General features: G+C 48.2%; 1 protein-coding gene across 4 annotated transcripts in view; it reads left to right on the top strand.

Moving 5' to 3' along the window:
- Positions 1-3,254: 3,254 nt before the first annotated feature.
- Positions 3,255-17,031, top strand: part of PPP2R2D (protein phosphatase 2 regulatory subunit Bdelta) — a 52,183-nt gene continuing 38,406 nt past the window's right edge. Inside the window, exons 1-2 of one of the 4 annotated variants that reach the window (XM_055245286.2) lie at positions 3,255-3,740; positions 3,824-3,916. In XM_055245286.2, coding sequence (XP_055101261.1) covers positions 3,734-3,740; positions 3,824-3,916 — 100 coding nt within the window. In that variant the 5' untranslated portion in view covers positions 3,255-3,733. Of the gene's footprint in view, positions 3,741-3,819; positions 3,917-17,031 lie in introns of those variants that run through there. The other 3 variants (XM_063616508.1, XM_063616512.1, XM_063616513.1) reach the window with 3 other exon arrangements.

Here is a 17,031-nt window from a genome sequence, read left to right as displayed (position 1 = left end):
TTAGACACAACAGACCAGCATTAACGTTAAGCTAGAGACCATAAAACTGACAGAACAGACTCTGTGGCAGTAAGATGCCAAATTATAAACAGGGCCTAAGGCCGTGCGGGGGGAGGGTGAAGCCACGCACTGCACACATACAGAGAAAACGTCATTCCCACTGCCATTGGGTTTTCCTTCCCTCCAGCAGCTACATAAGCACTGACCTTGAGATGAGCAACATTAGGCAACTGCAGCTCCACCAGCCACTAAGTGACCCCCAGCCCTGCTCCAGCAGCCTAACTACAGCTTTCATTGGACAGAAGACTGTAACTTTCTCCTGATAAGAAACCACTGACCTTGGACCGGTTCTGGCCGGTTTACAGAGGCTGCACATCTGCATGCCTTCCTGTCCTGAAAAGACCTCTTGAGGTACAGGGCTTAGTCTGTCTTTATTTATTTATTTATTTATTTATTTATTTATTTAGAGACGGAGTGTCGCTCTGTTGCCCAGGCTGGAGTGTAATGGCGTGATCTTGGCTCACTGCAACCTCCGCTTCCCGGGTTCGAGGGATTCTCCTGCCTCAGCCTCCCAAGTAGCTAGGACTACAGACACATGCCACCACGCCCGGCTAATTTTTGTATTTTTAGTAGGAGGGGGTTTCGCCATGTTGGACAGACTGATCTCGAACTCCTGACCTCAGGTAATCTGCCAGACTCGGCCTCCCAAAGTGCTGGGATTACAGTCGTAATATATTCAAATATTTAGTCTCCCCCATAGAGTGAGATTGGGTCCTATGTTACATAATACACATGTCAGGACCCCCTTCCTGAGTATTCATAGCTCCTCCCAAAGCCTGTTGACAATGTCTGTTTCGCCAACCTCTTCAGCATAGACCTCCTGCCCCAACCCCTCCTCCTTCGAAGAGCCATCTCCCATCTTGGCCTGAGGGATGGCCGCCTTGCTGGCTGTAACCATTTATAAGAAATAAAGTTCCTCTTTTTCTAAATTTATAAATTGTCGGGTTTTTAAGTTAACACATAAAAGAGATCTGGTCATTAACTCAGTTTTTCAAGTGCCTTCCTGGGCAGACAGGCTAAATCTACATTTTAAAAAGAAGATTACAGCCCCATTTTTCTGCTCTTCTTTTCCTCAACAGAGGAGGTATTCACTGCCTCTAGTTCCTCTCCTGCCACTGTCCCCAGAGCCCTCTGCAAACTTGTGATCCGAGTCCATTCCATAGCCACTGCTCCATCCAAGTCAGTAATGGCCTCCCAGTCACTACAACCAAATGGTCCCTCCTATATACTCATCACATAGCATCACAGAGCAGCCACTCTCTCCTGTCTTCAATGGATCCTGGTGGTGGGTTCTCCAGGAGCCCTCCTCGCAGGCTGCTCACTCATCCTCCCCGTCCTCACCCCTTCAGGGCTCTGTCCTTGGTCCTGACCCCCATCTGTCCTCCTTCCTGGAGTGACCTCACCCAGTTTCCTGACTTGAAATGACCTCTAAGTGCTCTCACCTTGATGCTCTGGCTCTGACTTCCCTGTGTGCTCCTGGCTTGTCTGTGCAACAGTGCTATGTGTTGACAGCGAACCTCTGGTCGGGCTGCACCGCCCCCACCCAGCTGTGCCTTTTGCAGCCCTTCTGCTGCAGAAACTCATCCTTCCGGGTGCTCAGACGACCCGAGAGCAGGCGTTCCTAAGTGCCTGCTTCCTCTCACACCGCATCTTTTCCATCAGCAAATCCCAGGGACTCTGCTGTTGAAGCACTTTTCTCTGAAATCTGACTGGTTCTCACCACCCCACCCCATGTTCACCACTCTGTCCTCATCCCCGTGCCTGGTCAGCCCAGCTGGCCACCTGATTGGTCTCCCTGCTTCCCCTCGTTGGTTCCCCACAAGCTATTCTCAGCAGAGCATCCACAGTGGCTCTGTGAAAGCCCAAGTCCACCACGATCCTCTTCTGTTCATGAGCCCATCTCACTCACAGTCCAAGTCCCCTAAAAGGCCTGCCCACTGTCCATCCTCCTCCACTCACCTTCCCGCCTTGACTCCAACCCCTGGCCTCCCCTCCACTCACTCTGCACCCACGCGGCTTCTGGCTGCCTCCTGCCCATGCCAGGCATGGCCCTCCTTCCTGTCCTGGCACTTGGTGGTCTCCCCTCCTGGCCAAGCTTTCCCAGACGCCTGCATGGTTTGCTGTTTATTCTTGAGTCTTCTCCAGTCACCCCGTGCAAGACTCCAACTCTCTCCATACACATTTCCTTCTTCCCTGATTTTTCTCTCCAGCTCCGACTTATTATGTATTTATTTCCTTATTGTCTGTCTCCCCCACTGAAAGGTAAGCTCCACCAGGGCTGAGATTTCTCTGCTCTGTTAACCTCTCATCCCCAGGGCTGTGGAGTGTGCCGCACGTGGCAGGAGCTGTCAGTAAATAATATTAGTGGAGTGGACAAATGTTCCTGATTTGCAGCGACTGTCTTTTAGTGGTGCAATACCATCAGTGCTCACCGCAGCTATCCTGAAAGAAGTTCTGATTCCGGACATCAACCCCATAGGGACAGTCTCCCTGATGATACAGCTCGACTTCAGATTTTTCAACTTCACGACGGGTAGATTGGGTATTAGATGCATTTTTGACTTAGGAAGGGCTTATTGGCGGTGAGGGTAGCCCCACTGTAAGTCGAGGAGCACCCATGATCGCTCAGTATGCCAGAGAAAACCACCCGCAAATGAAGAAACGATCGGCCCTGTTTCCCTAAGACTGCACTGGGAGCTTCAAGAACCCGTAAGGTAGCCATCTGGTGAGCACGGTGCGCACCGAAAGGGAGGTGGACAGGGTTGGGAGGCCGAGGCCGGCAGATGGCTCGAGCCCAGGAATTCGAGACCAGCCTGAGTAACACAGACCCCTGTCTCTACAAAAAAATTAAAAATTAGCGAGCCTGACGGCGCGTGCCTGTGCTCGCAGCTACTTCCGAGGCTGAAGCAGTAGGACGGATTGAGCCCAGGAGGTCGAGGCTTTAGGGAGCCGAGATCGCGCCCCTGCACTCCAGCCCGGGGTACAGAGCGAGACTCCGCGTCGGGGGCAGTGGGCTGGAGGCAGCGGGCTGGAGGCAGCGTTCAGGTGCGGCGCGCTCAGGTGAGCCCGGCCCACATGCCCGCCCACCGCCGCCAAGCGCGCCCTCCATTGGCGGTTCCGCGGAGAACCCACGCTTCCATTGGCCGATGCGGGATGAGGGCGTGTCCGGCCCAGCGGCGCCCTGAAGGCGTGTCCGGCTGCAGCCGAGGCTCTCCGGGAGTCCCCGGAGAGTAGGGGCGGGCGGCGGCCCTAGTCTTCTGCGGAGCGCCGGGTGCACACCGGTCCACTGCAAGAGGCCTAGGGCCGAGGGCCGAGGGCCGAGGAGCTGGCCTGCGCCCGCCGACCCCGGCTTCCCTCCGCAGTCGCCCAGGCATCCCTTCCCCCCACAGCCAAGCGGCGCCGGGCCCGGGGCCGGGGTCGACGGGCGCAGGCGCATTGGGCGCCCCTGGCAGCCCCCGCGGCCCGCCCCGTCCGCTGCCCGTCCGAGGAGGCGGAGGGCGATGACGTCATCCAGCGGGGCGACGGGCATTGGGCGCCATTTTGAAAAGGGAAAAAAATCCCTCCCCGGCGGCGGCGGCGGCGGTGGCAGCCAGGGCTGAGCGCTCGGCTGCAGCGGCGCGGAGGCCGTCTCCCTGGTCTGCCGCGGTCCCCGCCCGTCCCGCCGCCGGCTGCCATGGCAGGTGAGGGGGCCTGCGCGGGCCAGCGGGGGCCACGGGGGCGGGCGGGGGCCGCGGCCGGCCTGACCGCCCCGTTGTGTTTGCAGGAGCCGGAGGCGGCGGCTGCCCCGCGGGCGGTAACGACTTCCAGTGGTGCTTCTCGCAGGTCAAGGGGGCCATCGACGAGGACGTGGCCGAAGGTGAGGCCCGCGCCGCGCCCCGCCCCGGGACCCTCGCGGACAGCTCCCAGCCCGGCCGCGGCCTCCGGGCCCCAAGCGTCCGTGGAAGCAGGCAGGAGGATGGGGGCCGGGCGGGGCAGGGGCCGGGGGCCGAGCTGGGGGCCGTGGTCGGGGGGCGGCCGTCCTCTGTCCGCTGTCCCTGCCCCCGGGGCACGGGTGGAGGCGCCGGGCCCGCGGCGGGGCTTATGTAAGTCACCAAGGTCACGGGCGGCCGGGCCCTCCGAACCCAGCGCCTGGGGGTGCCTCCTGCCCGGGGCGGAACCGAAGCCCGGGGCTGCCTCCTGCCCGGGGCGGAACTGAGGAGATCGCTGCGGAGCCGGGGACGGGAACGGAGTCCAGATCTTGCGCTCGGGCAGCGCGGCACAATGGCCCAGAGGCTGGAAACGCGCCTAGGGCTGGGTCGGAGCCTCGGCCCCCACTGGGCTCTGCGTTTCATCGCCGGTGCGCTCTTGAGCGAGGTTGGTTGCCTCGGTTTGTCCACCCTTAACAAGAGAGCTGGACTCCCTGATTCTTAAGGTCTGCTTTCTGAGGTTCTAAAATCCTTGAATTTTACTGTGAAGTATTGCTACTTTCTCCACTGATATATTTTAAGGTCTCTACTCCAGATTTTAATCTTGAACTTTATGGTATTACTTGAAGTTAGCTGGTCTTTTCCTTAAATCATACCCTCAAATTGGCCCAGGCACAAAGTTTTAGGGTGATGGGAGGGAACTGGGGAGTGCCTCCCACCCCAGCTTCCCATGAAGCTTACCTGTCACCTGAAAGTTAAAAAACTATGTAGCTTTTCTCCTTCACCGTTGAATGGAGAACTTGGTCGAGTCTTAGAAGTTTGATTGATATTTCAGATTCAGAATGGTAGTGACTTTTTTGTTGTTCATACATCTTACTGAACATTGTAAACCTTTAACCTTTTCTTAAAAATGATTGGTGTTTGCACCAAATACACCTTCCCTGCCTCAAGTTACTAAAAGCCCCTTGTCAGACGTCCTGTTCACTTCGCTGCATCTCAGCACCCTCATCCCGTGAACTTTTACTCCCTCTTCCCTACCCTGTATCTCTCCCTGGCAGTGTCTGTTTTGGCGCATGACCCGTGAGGACATCTGGAGATTCTGGGCCCCCTGGGACAAACAGGGCCTAGGTTATTAAGCAGGTGAAACTGGGTTCTAAGAAATGCGTAATGTATATGGTTTGAGATTAAAACTAGGTTCATTTTATGTGATCTAAAAAGCTTATTGATTTTATTTCTTTAAAATACATTACTTTTTTTGTTTGATTTTGCATGTGCTAAGCAAGTGACAGTTCAGCTTTACTCAAGTGTGCCTTCTATCGCAAGTAAAGCAAAACTTGTTTGGGAGTAGGAAGGTGAGAGGGCTTAATGCTTGCCTTAATTTCTGTTAACTCTTTATTTTCTTTTTTGGAGACAGGGTCTCACTTTGTAGCCCAGGCTGGATGGAGTGCAGTGGTGCGATCTGGGCTCACTGCAACCTCTGTCTCCTAGGCTCAAGCGATTCGCCCACTTCAGCCTCTGGAGTAGCTAGGACCACAGACACGCGTGCGCCACCACACCAGGCTAATTTTTGTATCGTTGTAGGGGATTTCGCCATGTTGCCCAGGCTGGTCTTGAACTCCTGGGCTCAAGTGGTCTGCCCACATCAGTCTCCCAAGGTGCTGAGATTATAGGCGTGAGCCACTGCACCTGCCTGGTTTCTTTACTTTAAAAAAAAAAAAATTATTGATAAGCTGAATGAATTAAAATTTAAGTATAACTAAGGTAGTGTATTTTAAATGTGACTTTACACATATGAAAATAGCATTTTTTCTTTAAAAAAAAATCTTGGGCTGGGTGTTGTGGCTCATGCCTATAATTCCAGCACTTTGGGAGGCCAAGGTGGACAGATCACTTGAGGTCAGGAGTTTGAGACCAGCCTGGCCAACACAGTGAAACCCCGTCTCTGCTGAAAATACAAAAGTTAGCCGGGCGTGGTGGCACATGCCTGTAATCCCAGCTACTTGGGAGGCTGAGGCAGGAGAATCACTTGAACCCGGGTGGTGGAGGTTGCAGTGAGTGGAGATCATGCCATTGCCCTCCAGCCTGGGCAATAGAACAAGGCTCCGTCTCAAAAAAAAAAAAAATTGACAAATACTTTGTTCTCTGAATTAAACTGATGGGAACTTTTTGCAGTTTTAAATCCCCATTTTAAGTTAAATTTTGAGTAAATCCAAAAGTTTGGTATTTCGAGTTGTCGTGGTTTTTTTTTTGTAACATTGCTTTGCGGTAATTATCCGCATGTGTTTTGGTTATTGTATGTATTCAGAGCTTTCTATTTTAATCCATGTATGCTTTGGCCATAGTAACCCATCCAGATTAACACATTTATAAGTCACCATCGATTTGTCCCATAGTCGTGCACTGCTGCTCAGGCCGTAGAACTTAAGGTATAGCAGATTTCATTTGTTTAGATTTGTGGCTTGTGAGGCATTTTGTTCTTGAAGGTTTTGTTCTGGGCCAAGTTCAGCTCTGTAGAGCTCTACTACAGCCCTGCACTCTGGCCACCTTTCTGCAATGGGTAAGGAGAAAGAGCCTTAGAGATTAAGGCCTGGGTCCTCTCCTGACTTCAGTGGGGTGGTGTCCAGTGCACAGGAAGTGGTGCAGGGGTAGGAGTAGGCACTCCTGACTTTGGAGGTCATGAAGTGAGTAATGTAGGAAAGCCTTTGGTTTTTGTTTTGATATCTGTTTTGTTTTTAAGACTAATAGTTTTGGGCTGGGGATCAGAATCATAACCTACGGTGAAAGTGTTGGCCTGTGTAAAATTTGATGTCCCCCCCCCCCTTTTTTTTTTTTAAAGAATTGGGTTTAGCTATGGGTCAGGTCATTTTGCTAAGAGTTGTGATCCCACTGGGTCATCAGACTTCCCATCCCCCTGCAGGTAGGAGTAGAGCTGAGCTCACAAGGAAGTTATTAAGTGTCCTGCTGATGAGCAGGTGTATGAGCAGCAGTCAGTGGTGACTTGCCTCTCCTCCCTTTGCTGGAAGGTGGGACTAGGTGAGTTTATATGCTGAGGTGCCCAAGAGTTAAAATAGTAAAACCAGGGGGCTTCCAGCAGGAAGCAAGTAGAAAAGTTGTTTGTTAGCTTCTACCTCCACAACGTTTCGGTTCTAGACGGTGGCTCCTTCCTGGAAATTGTTAACTGTTGTGCAGATTTTTTCTGCATGTTATGGAATCACCTTCACCCAGCCCCTGCTCCCTCTCCTGGAACATACTTCATTCAGCATGTGATGTGTTTTGCAATGTCACGTGGTATTTCATCCTTTGCTTCTCTCTCTGGTAGGCTGAGCTCCTCAAGCTTGAAGGCTGGCTATCCCCCTTCCCACCCCAGCCCTTGTAGAGGACCCGGCACGAAGGTCATGATAGGTGACAGTTGCTGAGTGGTCATTCTGTGCTAGAGAGTGCTCACAGTGCTTTTCCCATGTCAATTAATCTTCACACAACCCAAGAAGGGAGGAAATATTGTTCTTCCCAGTCTCAGATGCAGAATCCAAGGTGCGGGAGCAATTAACTTGGGTCACAAAGCGAGTATATGGCAGGGCCAGGGTTTGAAGCCATGCCAACTGGCCGCAGAGCCATGGAGTGCTGTATTGCTTCAGCGACCATTTGCAGCCAGCACAGTACTGATGAAGCCCCACTGTGGCATGTGGCCGTCCAGCCTTGGGATGGAGCTGTTCTTCTAAAGCTCGGTAAAAATCTTACTACCAAGAGGCGTGTGAAAATGCTTTTGAAGGCAAATGAAAATGGAATGCCTTTAAAGGAAGTGCGTATCAAAATGATAGAAGATTAGTAACAAGGATTCAAGAATAGCATCACTTTCCAACCAATTCTCAAACTCTTTGAAGAGTAGATACCGCAGAGACAGTAAGTAAGTGAAACACCTGCACGTCAAGCAAGTGCTGCAGCACCTTTGCCTGCGACGGCACTTTCCACATGACTGCAGCCTGCTTACCTGCAGGGAAGCTTTGGGTCTTGCTCCTTTATGTATTACACAAATTGCTCCTGTGGAGAAACCATGAGGAGGGGTTGGGGGAGGAGGGTCTTATATTGAACCTGGTTTTATATAGCTTTATAGCTTGATAACAGCTGGTTCCTTTCTTAGCATTTGCAGTTTTAAGTGTATTGGGGTTTTATTTGTTGATTTTGCTTTAATCAGTTTCTTAATCCATGATCTATTGCTTTGAATTAGACATTAACCTGTTTCTAAAGAGATACACTAAACAAAACTAAAGGTTTGTTTGCTTAAGTCAAGCTTGAGTCTGGGGAGTTATGTAAGTAACATGGATATCTGGTTAATCTGGTAGGATAGCCTTTCCAAGGAAGTTTACATTGGTACTTTGAAAGAAACACTTTAAATCGCAGAAAGGTAACAAAAATTAAGGTAACTTGAGCATCAGTACCAGAAAGTTACTGTGTTTCATTGAATGTAAGATGTTGTCTGGCTCGATGGCTCACGCCTGTAGACTCAGCACTTCGGGAGGCCGAGGCGGGAGGATCCCTTGAGCCCAGCAATTTGAGACCAGCCTGGGCAACATCTTGTCTCTACCAAAAAAAAAAAACAGAAATTCAAAACGTTTACCAGGTATGGTAGTACACACCTGTAGTCCCAGCTACTCAGGAGGCTGAGGTTGGGGGATCGCTTGAGCCAGGGAGGTTGAGGCTGCAATGAGCTACGATTGCACCACTGCACTCCAGCCTGGGCAATAGAGTGAGACCTTGTCTCAGAAAAAAGAAAAAATAATAATAATTATATATGTATATATATAATCTTTGAAATTAGGTGTATTTTTTATGTATAGTCTATAATGTCTTTTATATGTATATATAAAATCTACATCTAATTTCAGAGATACTAAGATGTGGGGAAATGTACTTAGAATCAATGAAATACAGTGTTGGTGAATGCAAAACTTGTCAGTCATATTTATTGACTTCTTCTGTGTATAGAAAATGGGCATTTGATATTTATCTTTTTTTTTTTGTCTTAATGGGACATGGTGTCTGCTTATTTGAATTATTTCTGGTCTGATTTCTATATTCCATTGTAGAATTTTCATTTACTTAATATTTATATCTGTGCCGTTGAAGAGAACCTTCAGGAAAGCATCCTCTGGGGAAAGCCATCAAACAAGGAAACAGTCTAGTAATATTGTGCAGTTTGACTTACGAGAGTTTCATAGGAAGCCTCTGCCTTTAGGAAATCGGTTGTATGCCTTAAGATTCACAGACTCGCCGGGCGCAGTGGCTCATGCCTGTAATCCCAGCACTTTGGGAGGCCGAGGCGGGTGGATCACAAGGTCAGGAGATTGAGACCGTCCTGGCTAACACGGTGAAACCCTGCCTCTACTAAAAAAAATACAAAAAATTAGCTGGTTGTGGTCGCGGGCACCTGTAGTCCCAGCTAGCTACTTGGGAGGCTGAGGCAGGAGAATGGCGCGAACCTGGGAGGCGGAGCTTGCAGTGAGCCGAGATCGCACCACTGCACTCCAGCCTGGGCAGCGGAGTGAGACTCCATATCAAAAAAAAAAAAAAAAAAAGATTCACAGACTCATCCTGCTTAGTACAGCCATATCTTAACACTCAGGAGGCTGGCCTGGTCGTCGTTACATTGTGAAGTTACGTTTACAAGATACGTGGTGGTATTGAATCATACCTGGTGATTTCCATGTTCCCTGATTTTAAGCAGTCTACCGTTCTGATAGGAAGTTCCAGGTTGGGTTTGTGTCCGCTGTTTTCAACTCTGAGGGCCCCTTTCTGAGCTTCAGCTCGCTTATCTAGAAGTTAAATCGGAAGCTTTTTGTTAAGATCAAACAATGTGCAGTGCTTTTGCAACTTGAAAAGTGCTTTTCAAGTGTTAGATACAACTGTTAATTCTCTTGTATTTTAAGGTATTGGGGCTTGGTTTTAGCTATATTTAAACACAAAACAGCAGTTCCTTGTTTTTTCCTCACCTGCTTGATCTCCATCTGCCCAGATCCCTTCCACTGGGCCTGGCCTCTTCATGTTTACATTATTATTCAGTGATTATTCCCATCCCTTGATCTTTGCTCCTGTTTCTTTCTCCGCCTAGAGTATTTATTTTGCTTCCTGTCCACTCTGTAAGCCCTGCTGATCCTTCTAAATCCACCTCCAATCCCACTTGGCGAGTCCCTGCTCCAGCTCCCCTCAGCGTTCAGTGTCGTCTTAGACTCCAGGCTTCACTTTCACACTGTGTTCCATGTTGTTTAGCAATTGGCTGTGTCCTGCTTGTGGTTCCCTCGTTTTATCACGTGTGTCATTAGGCTTGTCTCTCCCACTGGATGTCAGTCAGCGTATGGAATGTCACGATATTACCAGGTGATGGAGAGGCATTGTGCACGTGGAATTTGGTACACATCCCTTTTTCCCCCTCTTCAGGCTTTGTGTTAACTTGGCAAGTTACTTACTCTTTTCTCATCTGTTAAATGGGTACTATTATTTGTGACCATTACAGGGTTGCTCTGAAGATTCCGGAAAATGTATGGAAAGCTCTGGCAAACAAACACGTTAACTGGTAACTGTTTAGAGGCTATTGTCTTAAGAGACCCTCTTGCATAGGAGAATAGCTGACTCTGTCACTTCAGGGAGCCAGTTTAAGAAAAACAAAGGGTAATGCAGGGGCCAGCTTTCAGCTTGGCACATCTGAAAAGTTCACAACAGCGTACCAAAGGGCTGCTAGTGCTGGCTGTTGGAAATAGAAACGCAGTTCTTGCCTTCAGGAAGCTCTGTTCGGACACAGACAAGCAGGTGGTTCCTTGTACCATGGCTGGACCAGGGCACACCGAGGCAATGTGAAGAAGTACGCAGTACACAGACTTGGGTAGGGAGTGGAGGGGAGTACATCAGGGTATAAGAAGAGGGAGGAAGGGAGAGGGAGAAGAATGTTCCAGGTGGAGAGGGCTTGGTGTGGAGGTTGGACAGAGCATGGTATGTTCTGAGAGGTCAGTGCTTGGCATGGTCTTCTGGCAGAAAAGGGAGTGGCTGTGCTGAGCAGGAGGCTGGCTGGGGCCACAGGATGATGAATAAAGGACTTGAATACTGTGCTCAGGACTCTGAGTGATTGTGAGCTTTTCAGATCCTAAGCAGAGGAGTGACATCAGCTATGTTTTCAACAAGGTCACTCTGCCCTTTGGAGAATGGATGGTGGTGGGTAAGAATGGAGATAGGAAGTTACTGCAATAATAAAGGTTGGGAAAATGGGCTTACTCTGGTTTCAGGGTGGGCAAGCTTTTTTGTAAAGGGCCAAATGGTAAGTATTCTAGACTTTGAGGCCATACTGTCCCTGTTGCAACGACTGAATTCAACTCTGCCTTTAGCAGGAAGACAGCCATAGACCCTGCAGAGGAGGATAGGTGTGGCCCTGTGCCCTGCTTTCACACGAGCATGCCTACAGAAACAGGCAGCTGGCCAGATGTCGCCCAGGTTGTGGTGTGCTAAACCCTGACCTAGAGTTGGTTCGCAAAGTCTTTTGGTACTGGAATAATTTTATACTCTTAATAGTTATATTGAGGATCCAGAGAGCCTTTGTTTGTGCTCGTTATAGCTGTTGATGTTTTCTATATTTGAAATTAAAACAGAACAACTTAAAATATTTATTTTACTTTAAAATAATCTACTACATGTTAACATAACATTTTTAATGAGAAACAACTTTTCAAAAACAAAAAGGTTAAGCAAGAAGAACAGTGTTGTTTTATACTTTTGTACATCTTTTTAAAATAAGTGGCTTAAGAGGTGATGGCTGGATTCTCAGACCTGCTTCTGCATTCAGTGTGTTCCAGTTGCTTTATTGAAATGTGTAAAGAAAATGTGGCCTCACGCTTCCATGTGGGCAGAGGAGGGGACATCCCAGAGGCTCTTAGCGATGCACTGTAACTCACCAGGTGGCAGCTTGTTTGAGTGTGCTGGCCCTTTGGGGTCAGTGACGTTTCTGTACTCTCTTCCGTCAGAACCCTGAGGTCTGTCTTGTGCTCAGAGTGGGTCTTTTGCTCATGGACATGGTTTGGTAACATCACACGGGGGTTGTATGGAAATACTGTTACATGGAGTTGTTTTTTTTTTTTCTAAATGTTGACACATTCCGTTATGTAAAATTGAAGAAAATCATATTTTTTAATGTCACCACTGATCTCATCAGAAGAAAAAGTGAGAAACTGTCAAATTAGCAGTAGTAGATAAAAGTTTTCCAAAATTCTAATTTTCTCTTGAAAGCTTGGATTTTATCATTGGTAACAAATACTGGCAGTTATTTTCTGTGAAGTGAGAGGCTCACTGTGTTCATTTTCAAGTAAATTTCTGCCAGATACCAAATTCTTAATAACCAAAGTTGGTCAGTTGTTCTTTCAAATAAAAATGGCGTTCCATGAAAAAAAGGGCTAGTTGAGCTTGTGTGATACTGTGGAATATGTGTTTGGTCTTCCGTAGTACACAACTCCTAAAATCCTCGGGCTCATCAGTGACGTCTTCGTAATGAGCTGGCTAAGGGCCGGCAACCCCTGGGTAGCTTCAGAACGGGGGCTGGTCACCAGAAAGACGTAGGCAGGATTAGAAGGTTGGGACTTTCAGCCCCAATCCCCAACCTCGGGGAGTGGTGAGGGACGGGGGAGCTGAAGGTTAAGCTGATCACCAGTGGCCAGTGATTTAAACAGTCTTGTCTATGTATGGACTGGGTTTGAAGATAGCTTCCAGATGTTTCTGGAGGGGGCCCGCCCAGAGAGGGCATGGGAGCTCGCATCTCAGCCACCATCCCTCACCCTATGCATCGCGTCTGTGTCCTTTGTAGTCTCCTTTATAATAAACCGCTAAACTAAAGTGTTTCCCTGAGATGTGCGTGCTCAGTGAGGGTTGTGGACACTCTGATTGATGGCCGGTCAGTCAGAAGCACAAGTAACACAACCTGAGGCTTGCTGTTGGCTCTTGAAGTGGGGAGGCAGTCTTGTGGGACAGAGCACTCAACCTGTGGGATTTGATGCTTTCTCCCAGCATCAAGATTTAACGGAATCAGGGGACCCCAGCCAGTGTCCGGCTGCAGAATTGATTGCTTCCTTTCTGATGGGGAGAGGTCCCCACACATCTGGTGTCGTAAGTGTGCTGTGAGGATGTGATGGGAGAAACTGAATTTTGTTTTTTGTTTTTCAACACAAACAACTGTACCATGTACTTTTTCTTGAGACAGTTGTACTTGGGGATGCAGCAAAAGTTCTTTTGTGGCACATTTTATCACAGGGTTGGAATTGAATAAAGTGGCGAATTATTTTAACTGTTCATCAGGGAATAAGCTAAGCAAAACTGGCCTTTTTCCTTTTTCTTTCCCTTTTTCCCTGCCTGTGCAGGGCGTGGAAAGGAGAGCTTGGGGCTGCTGCCACGGATCGTGCTGAGCCACCAGCAGCTCCACCTGCCCTTGGCTTTGTTCATCCGTGGAAATGACAACAGCGAGAAAACGGCAGATGACGTACAAGGATTATGATGAAAATAGTCTTGACCTCATGGACCCTCTGAGAGGTTTTTGAAGACCGTTGCACCCTCAAGGGCCCACAGACCACACTTTGAGAACTGCTGCTTGAATGCAAGCTATTAGCAGTAGGAGTGTCAAGGACAGGGCAGACTTAACTGTCCTCTCTCATCTTTACTAGCTTGTACTGGTTTTGTCTCAAAATACAAAAATAGAGTGTTTATTATGTAAAGAAAATCAAATGATAGAACAGCTGAGAACAGCTGGATCAAGAGCAGAGAGCAAAAGTTCCTCTTCATCCCGCTGCTGTCCTGAGTCTTCCTCAGAGCCCACTGCTCTTAACTGTGTCTTTGTAGATCATTTTCTATGTGTGTATTTATTTATGTTTTGAAACCTAGTTTATGTATAAGCAATCTTTTTTAATCCACAGATGTGGAACCTTATTCTAGACGTTGAATAAGATTTTCTGTATTAGTATTGTTTTTTTGCTGCTACTTTTCCTTCCTTTCTTTTTTTGGAAATAGGGTCTTACTCCTCTGTCGCCCAGGCTGGAGTGCAGTGGTGCGATCAGAGCTCACTGCAACCTGATCAGGCTCAAGCAGTCCTCTCCCTGCTCAGCCTCCCGAGTAGCTGGAACTATAGGCGTGCACTGCCGTGCCCAGCTTTTTTCTATTTTTTTGTGGAGACAGGGTTTTGCTGTGTTGGCCAGGATGGTCTTGAACTCCTGGACTCAAGTGATCCTCCCACCTCGGCTTCCCAAAATGCGGGGAATACAAGCACGAGCCATGGCATGCAGCTGCCACTTGCCTTTTTTCATTAAGAGTCTATAATTGGAGATCTTACAGGGAACCAGATTTTCTGCTCAGCCATACTCGAGCTCATGTGACCCCCGGCCACAGCCCCTTGAGATGTAAGTACTACTGTGTTGCCTTCATCATACACATGAGACGATCAAGTATCAGGAAGATGAAGTTAGTTGGTGAAGGTCTCAGAGCTAATAGGTGCTATACTCGTTATTTGCATGCAGACATTCTGAGTCCAGAGCCCATACTTAAATTTTTAACCAGGCTGCCTTTTTATGTGACTCATTTTATCCTTTTTGGTTGCTGCATAGTATTCCCTTACTTATTTAGTCCAGTGGTTCTAATGACAGTGCAGGAGAGTCTCGTCCATCCTTTTGCCCTTCCTGGGTGGCAGACACCCAGGAGTGGGTACACGGTGTCAGAGGCTGTGCACATTTCTTGACTGTTTCAGGCTGGTCTCAAACTCATGAGCTCAAGTGATCCACCCACCTCGGCCTCCCAGAGTGCTGGGATTACGGTTGTGAGCCACCACACCCAGCTTGTAGAAGTTCTTTATACATTATGAATATTAATTAGTCTTCTGAGTTTTTAAAAATTGTTGACCTTGACTTTTAATTCTTTTGCCCCCATTCCGCACTCTCCTCTCCGAGTACAGTTGAGTTTATTATACATGTGTCTTTGACTAGATTTTTTTTATTGCTGTTGCTACTCTGGAAATGAAGAAAAAGAGCTGAGATCCATGTTTGGGTCAGTGATGGGGTGGAAGAGGAATAATGTGTGGGACAAAAGGCGACTGGCGAATTGAAGTGAAATACCACGTGAGGCTTAATGATGGGGGTGGGTATTTTCTGAGCAATGTGTCATTAGGCAGTTTTGGCATGCGAGCATCTGAGAGTACACTTACCAAACCCAGGTGGCAGGGCTCACTCCGTTACAGGCCTCCATTATTATCTCGTGGGAGCGCCATGGCAGGTGTGGACTGTCGGGAGTTTAGAGCTCAGAGGCAGGGGCAACCGTGAAAACAGGCAGTCCTGGAGTAGTCACAGAAGTCTTGCTAATGATGTTAGATACCTCAGAGCGTGAAACAGACTTGAGCTTATTTTATCTGGATCTCCAGAGATGATAAAACCACAACTAAAATAGGAATGCAACCGTGTGAAGACACAGGCTGTGCTGATCTTTTTCTGTATCGTGCGCGGCACCTAGCACTGCACCGGCACACAGGAAGGGCTTTCATGAATTCTTGGGTGAGTCACCATACCTGCCTGAAAGGGGCAGCAGGTTCGCTGATAATTAGCAACATTTGAGTGAAAAAACACAGACAATAGGTCTGCATGTTTAAGCACATCTAATGGCTGATTTGTTTTAAGTGGGTGGTGAGTAAAAGAGTTAACATAAATCATCATAGAGATGGTATTAATGAGCCAAGATATGACCGGCCTCACGCCTGTAATCCCAGCACTTTGGGAGGCCAAGGCAGGAGGATCCCTTGAGCCCAGGAGGTCAAGGCTGCTGTGAGCTGTGATCACACCACTGCATTCCAGCCTGGGAACAGAGTAGACCCTGTCTCAAATAAGCAAAGACATTCTAATTAAAGCAACAATAATGTTCCATTTTTCCTAGTCATTTCTGGAAAGAGTGTCTGTACACTCATTTTTTGGAGGGTAATTTGACATTTCTCTCTCAAACTTAACACAAGGGTTAGGACCCCAAGGTTCCACTTGTAGGAATCCTACAGGAAATAGGCCAGCATTTCAGAAAGATGTGCACTGCAGTGATACAACGTTGAAAACACTAAATGCCTAAAAGTAGTGAGGCGGTTAAATGTGTTAGAACACACTTTGTGGAGTAAGAGTGTTCTGTGCCCCTCGGAGAGCAGTCTGTGACACACTGGGTGAAAAACAGCAGCTTTTGCAGAAGAACGGTGACCCCAGGCAACGCTGCATGTGGTTGTAAACGCTGCTCTGGAAAGCAGATATCCAGGGGCGACGTCGGGGTGCCTGTGGGGAAAGGGTGGGCACGCCTCACTGGACAGAGACTTTGGCTTTTGTTCTGCACATTTCTGTATTGTTTTATGTTCCACACCAAGAACGCATTGTTTTGTAGATATAAGGAGAAAAGTGCCCTTAAGAAAAGGTAAAGAGGGAGTTGTAGCAACTCGAAGGAGGAAGGTTTTTCTCTCCGTGCGCCCCTAATAATGACTCAGCACTGCTTATCACCCCACCTTCTGTTGTGCTCCGGTTTTCTGGAATTTTAACGGTTTTAGGCTGCCATTACTTCATGTTTGAAAATACCTTAAACTTTTTTTTTTTCGTTTCAATAGTTCAGTTCCAGAATCTAGAATGGCAAAGTAGTATCCCTAAAAGAGTATTCATTACAAAAGCTCTAGTACATAACTAGATTTAAAAGAAAGCAAAACAAAAACTTGGCTAATGATAATGATTGTAAAGGGGGGATTCGTGCCTTACGTGTACCAGTGCATTTGTAAACGTTCCTGGCTTTCGTAAGCATTGAAGGCTGCGTCTCAGCTTTGTTCCTGTCCTTTGCAGTAACCTGTGTACAGGAGGCTCCATTGTTGGCCACCTCACATTTGGATAGAATAAATAATTATGTATTATTAGCATAATATAAATAAACACCCACCTACTCCACACCTAACAACGGTCCATCTTGTTTTGGGTTTTTGAAGAGGTGAAGGCTACGGTCACGTTGAGGCTCTCCATCTCCATTTTAACTCCCCAACTCCGTTGCCTGCACT

This window comes from Symphalangus syndactylus, chromosome 2 (assembly GCF_028878055.3).
Source record: "Symphalangus syndactylus isolate Jambi chromosome 2, NHGRI_mSymSyn1-v2.1_pri, whole genome shotgun sequence".
NCBI lineage: Eukaryota > Metazoa > Chordata > Mammalia > Primates > Hylobatidae > Symphalangus > Symphalangus syndactylus.
Note: the sequence above shows the minus strand (reverse complement) of the source record. Positions and strands in the feature narration are given on the sequence as shown.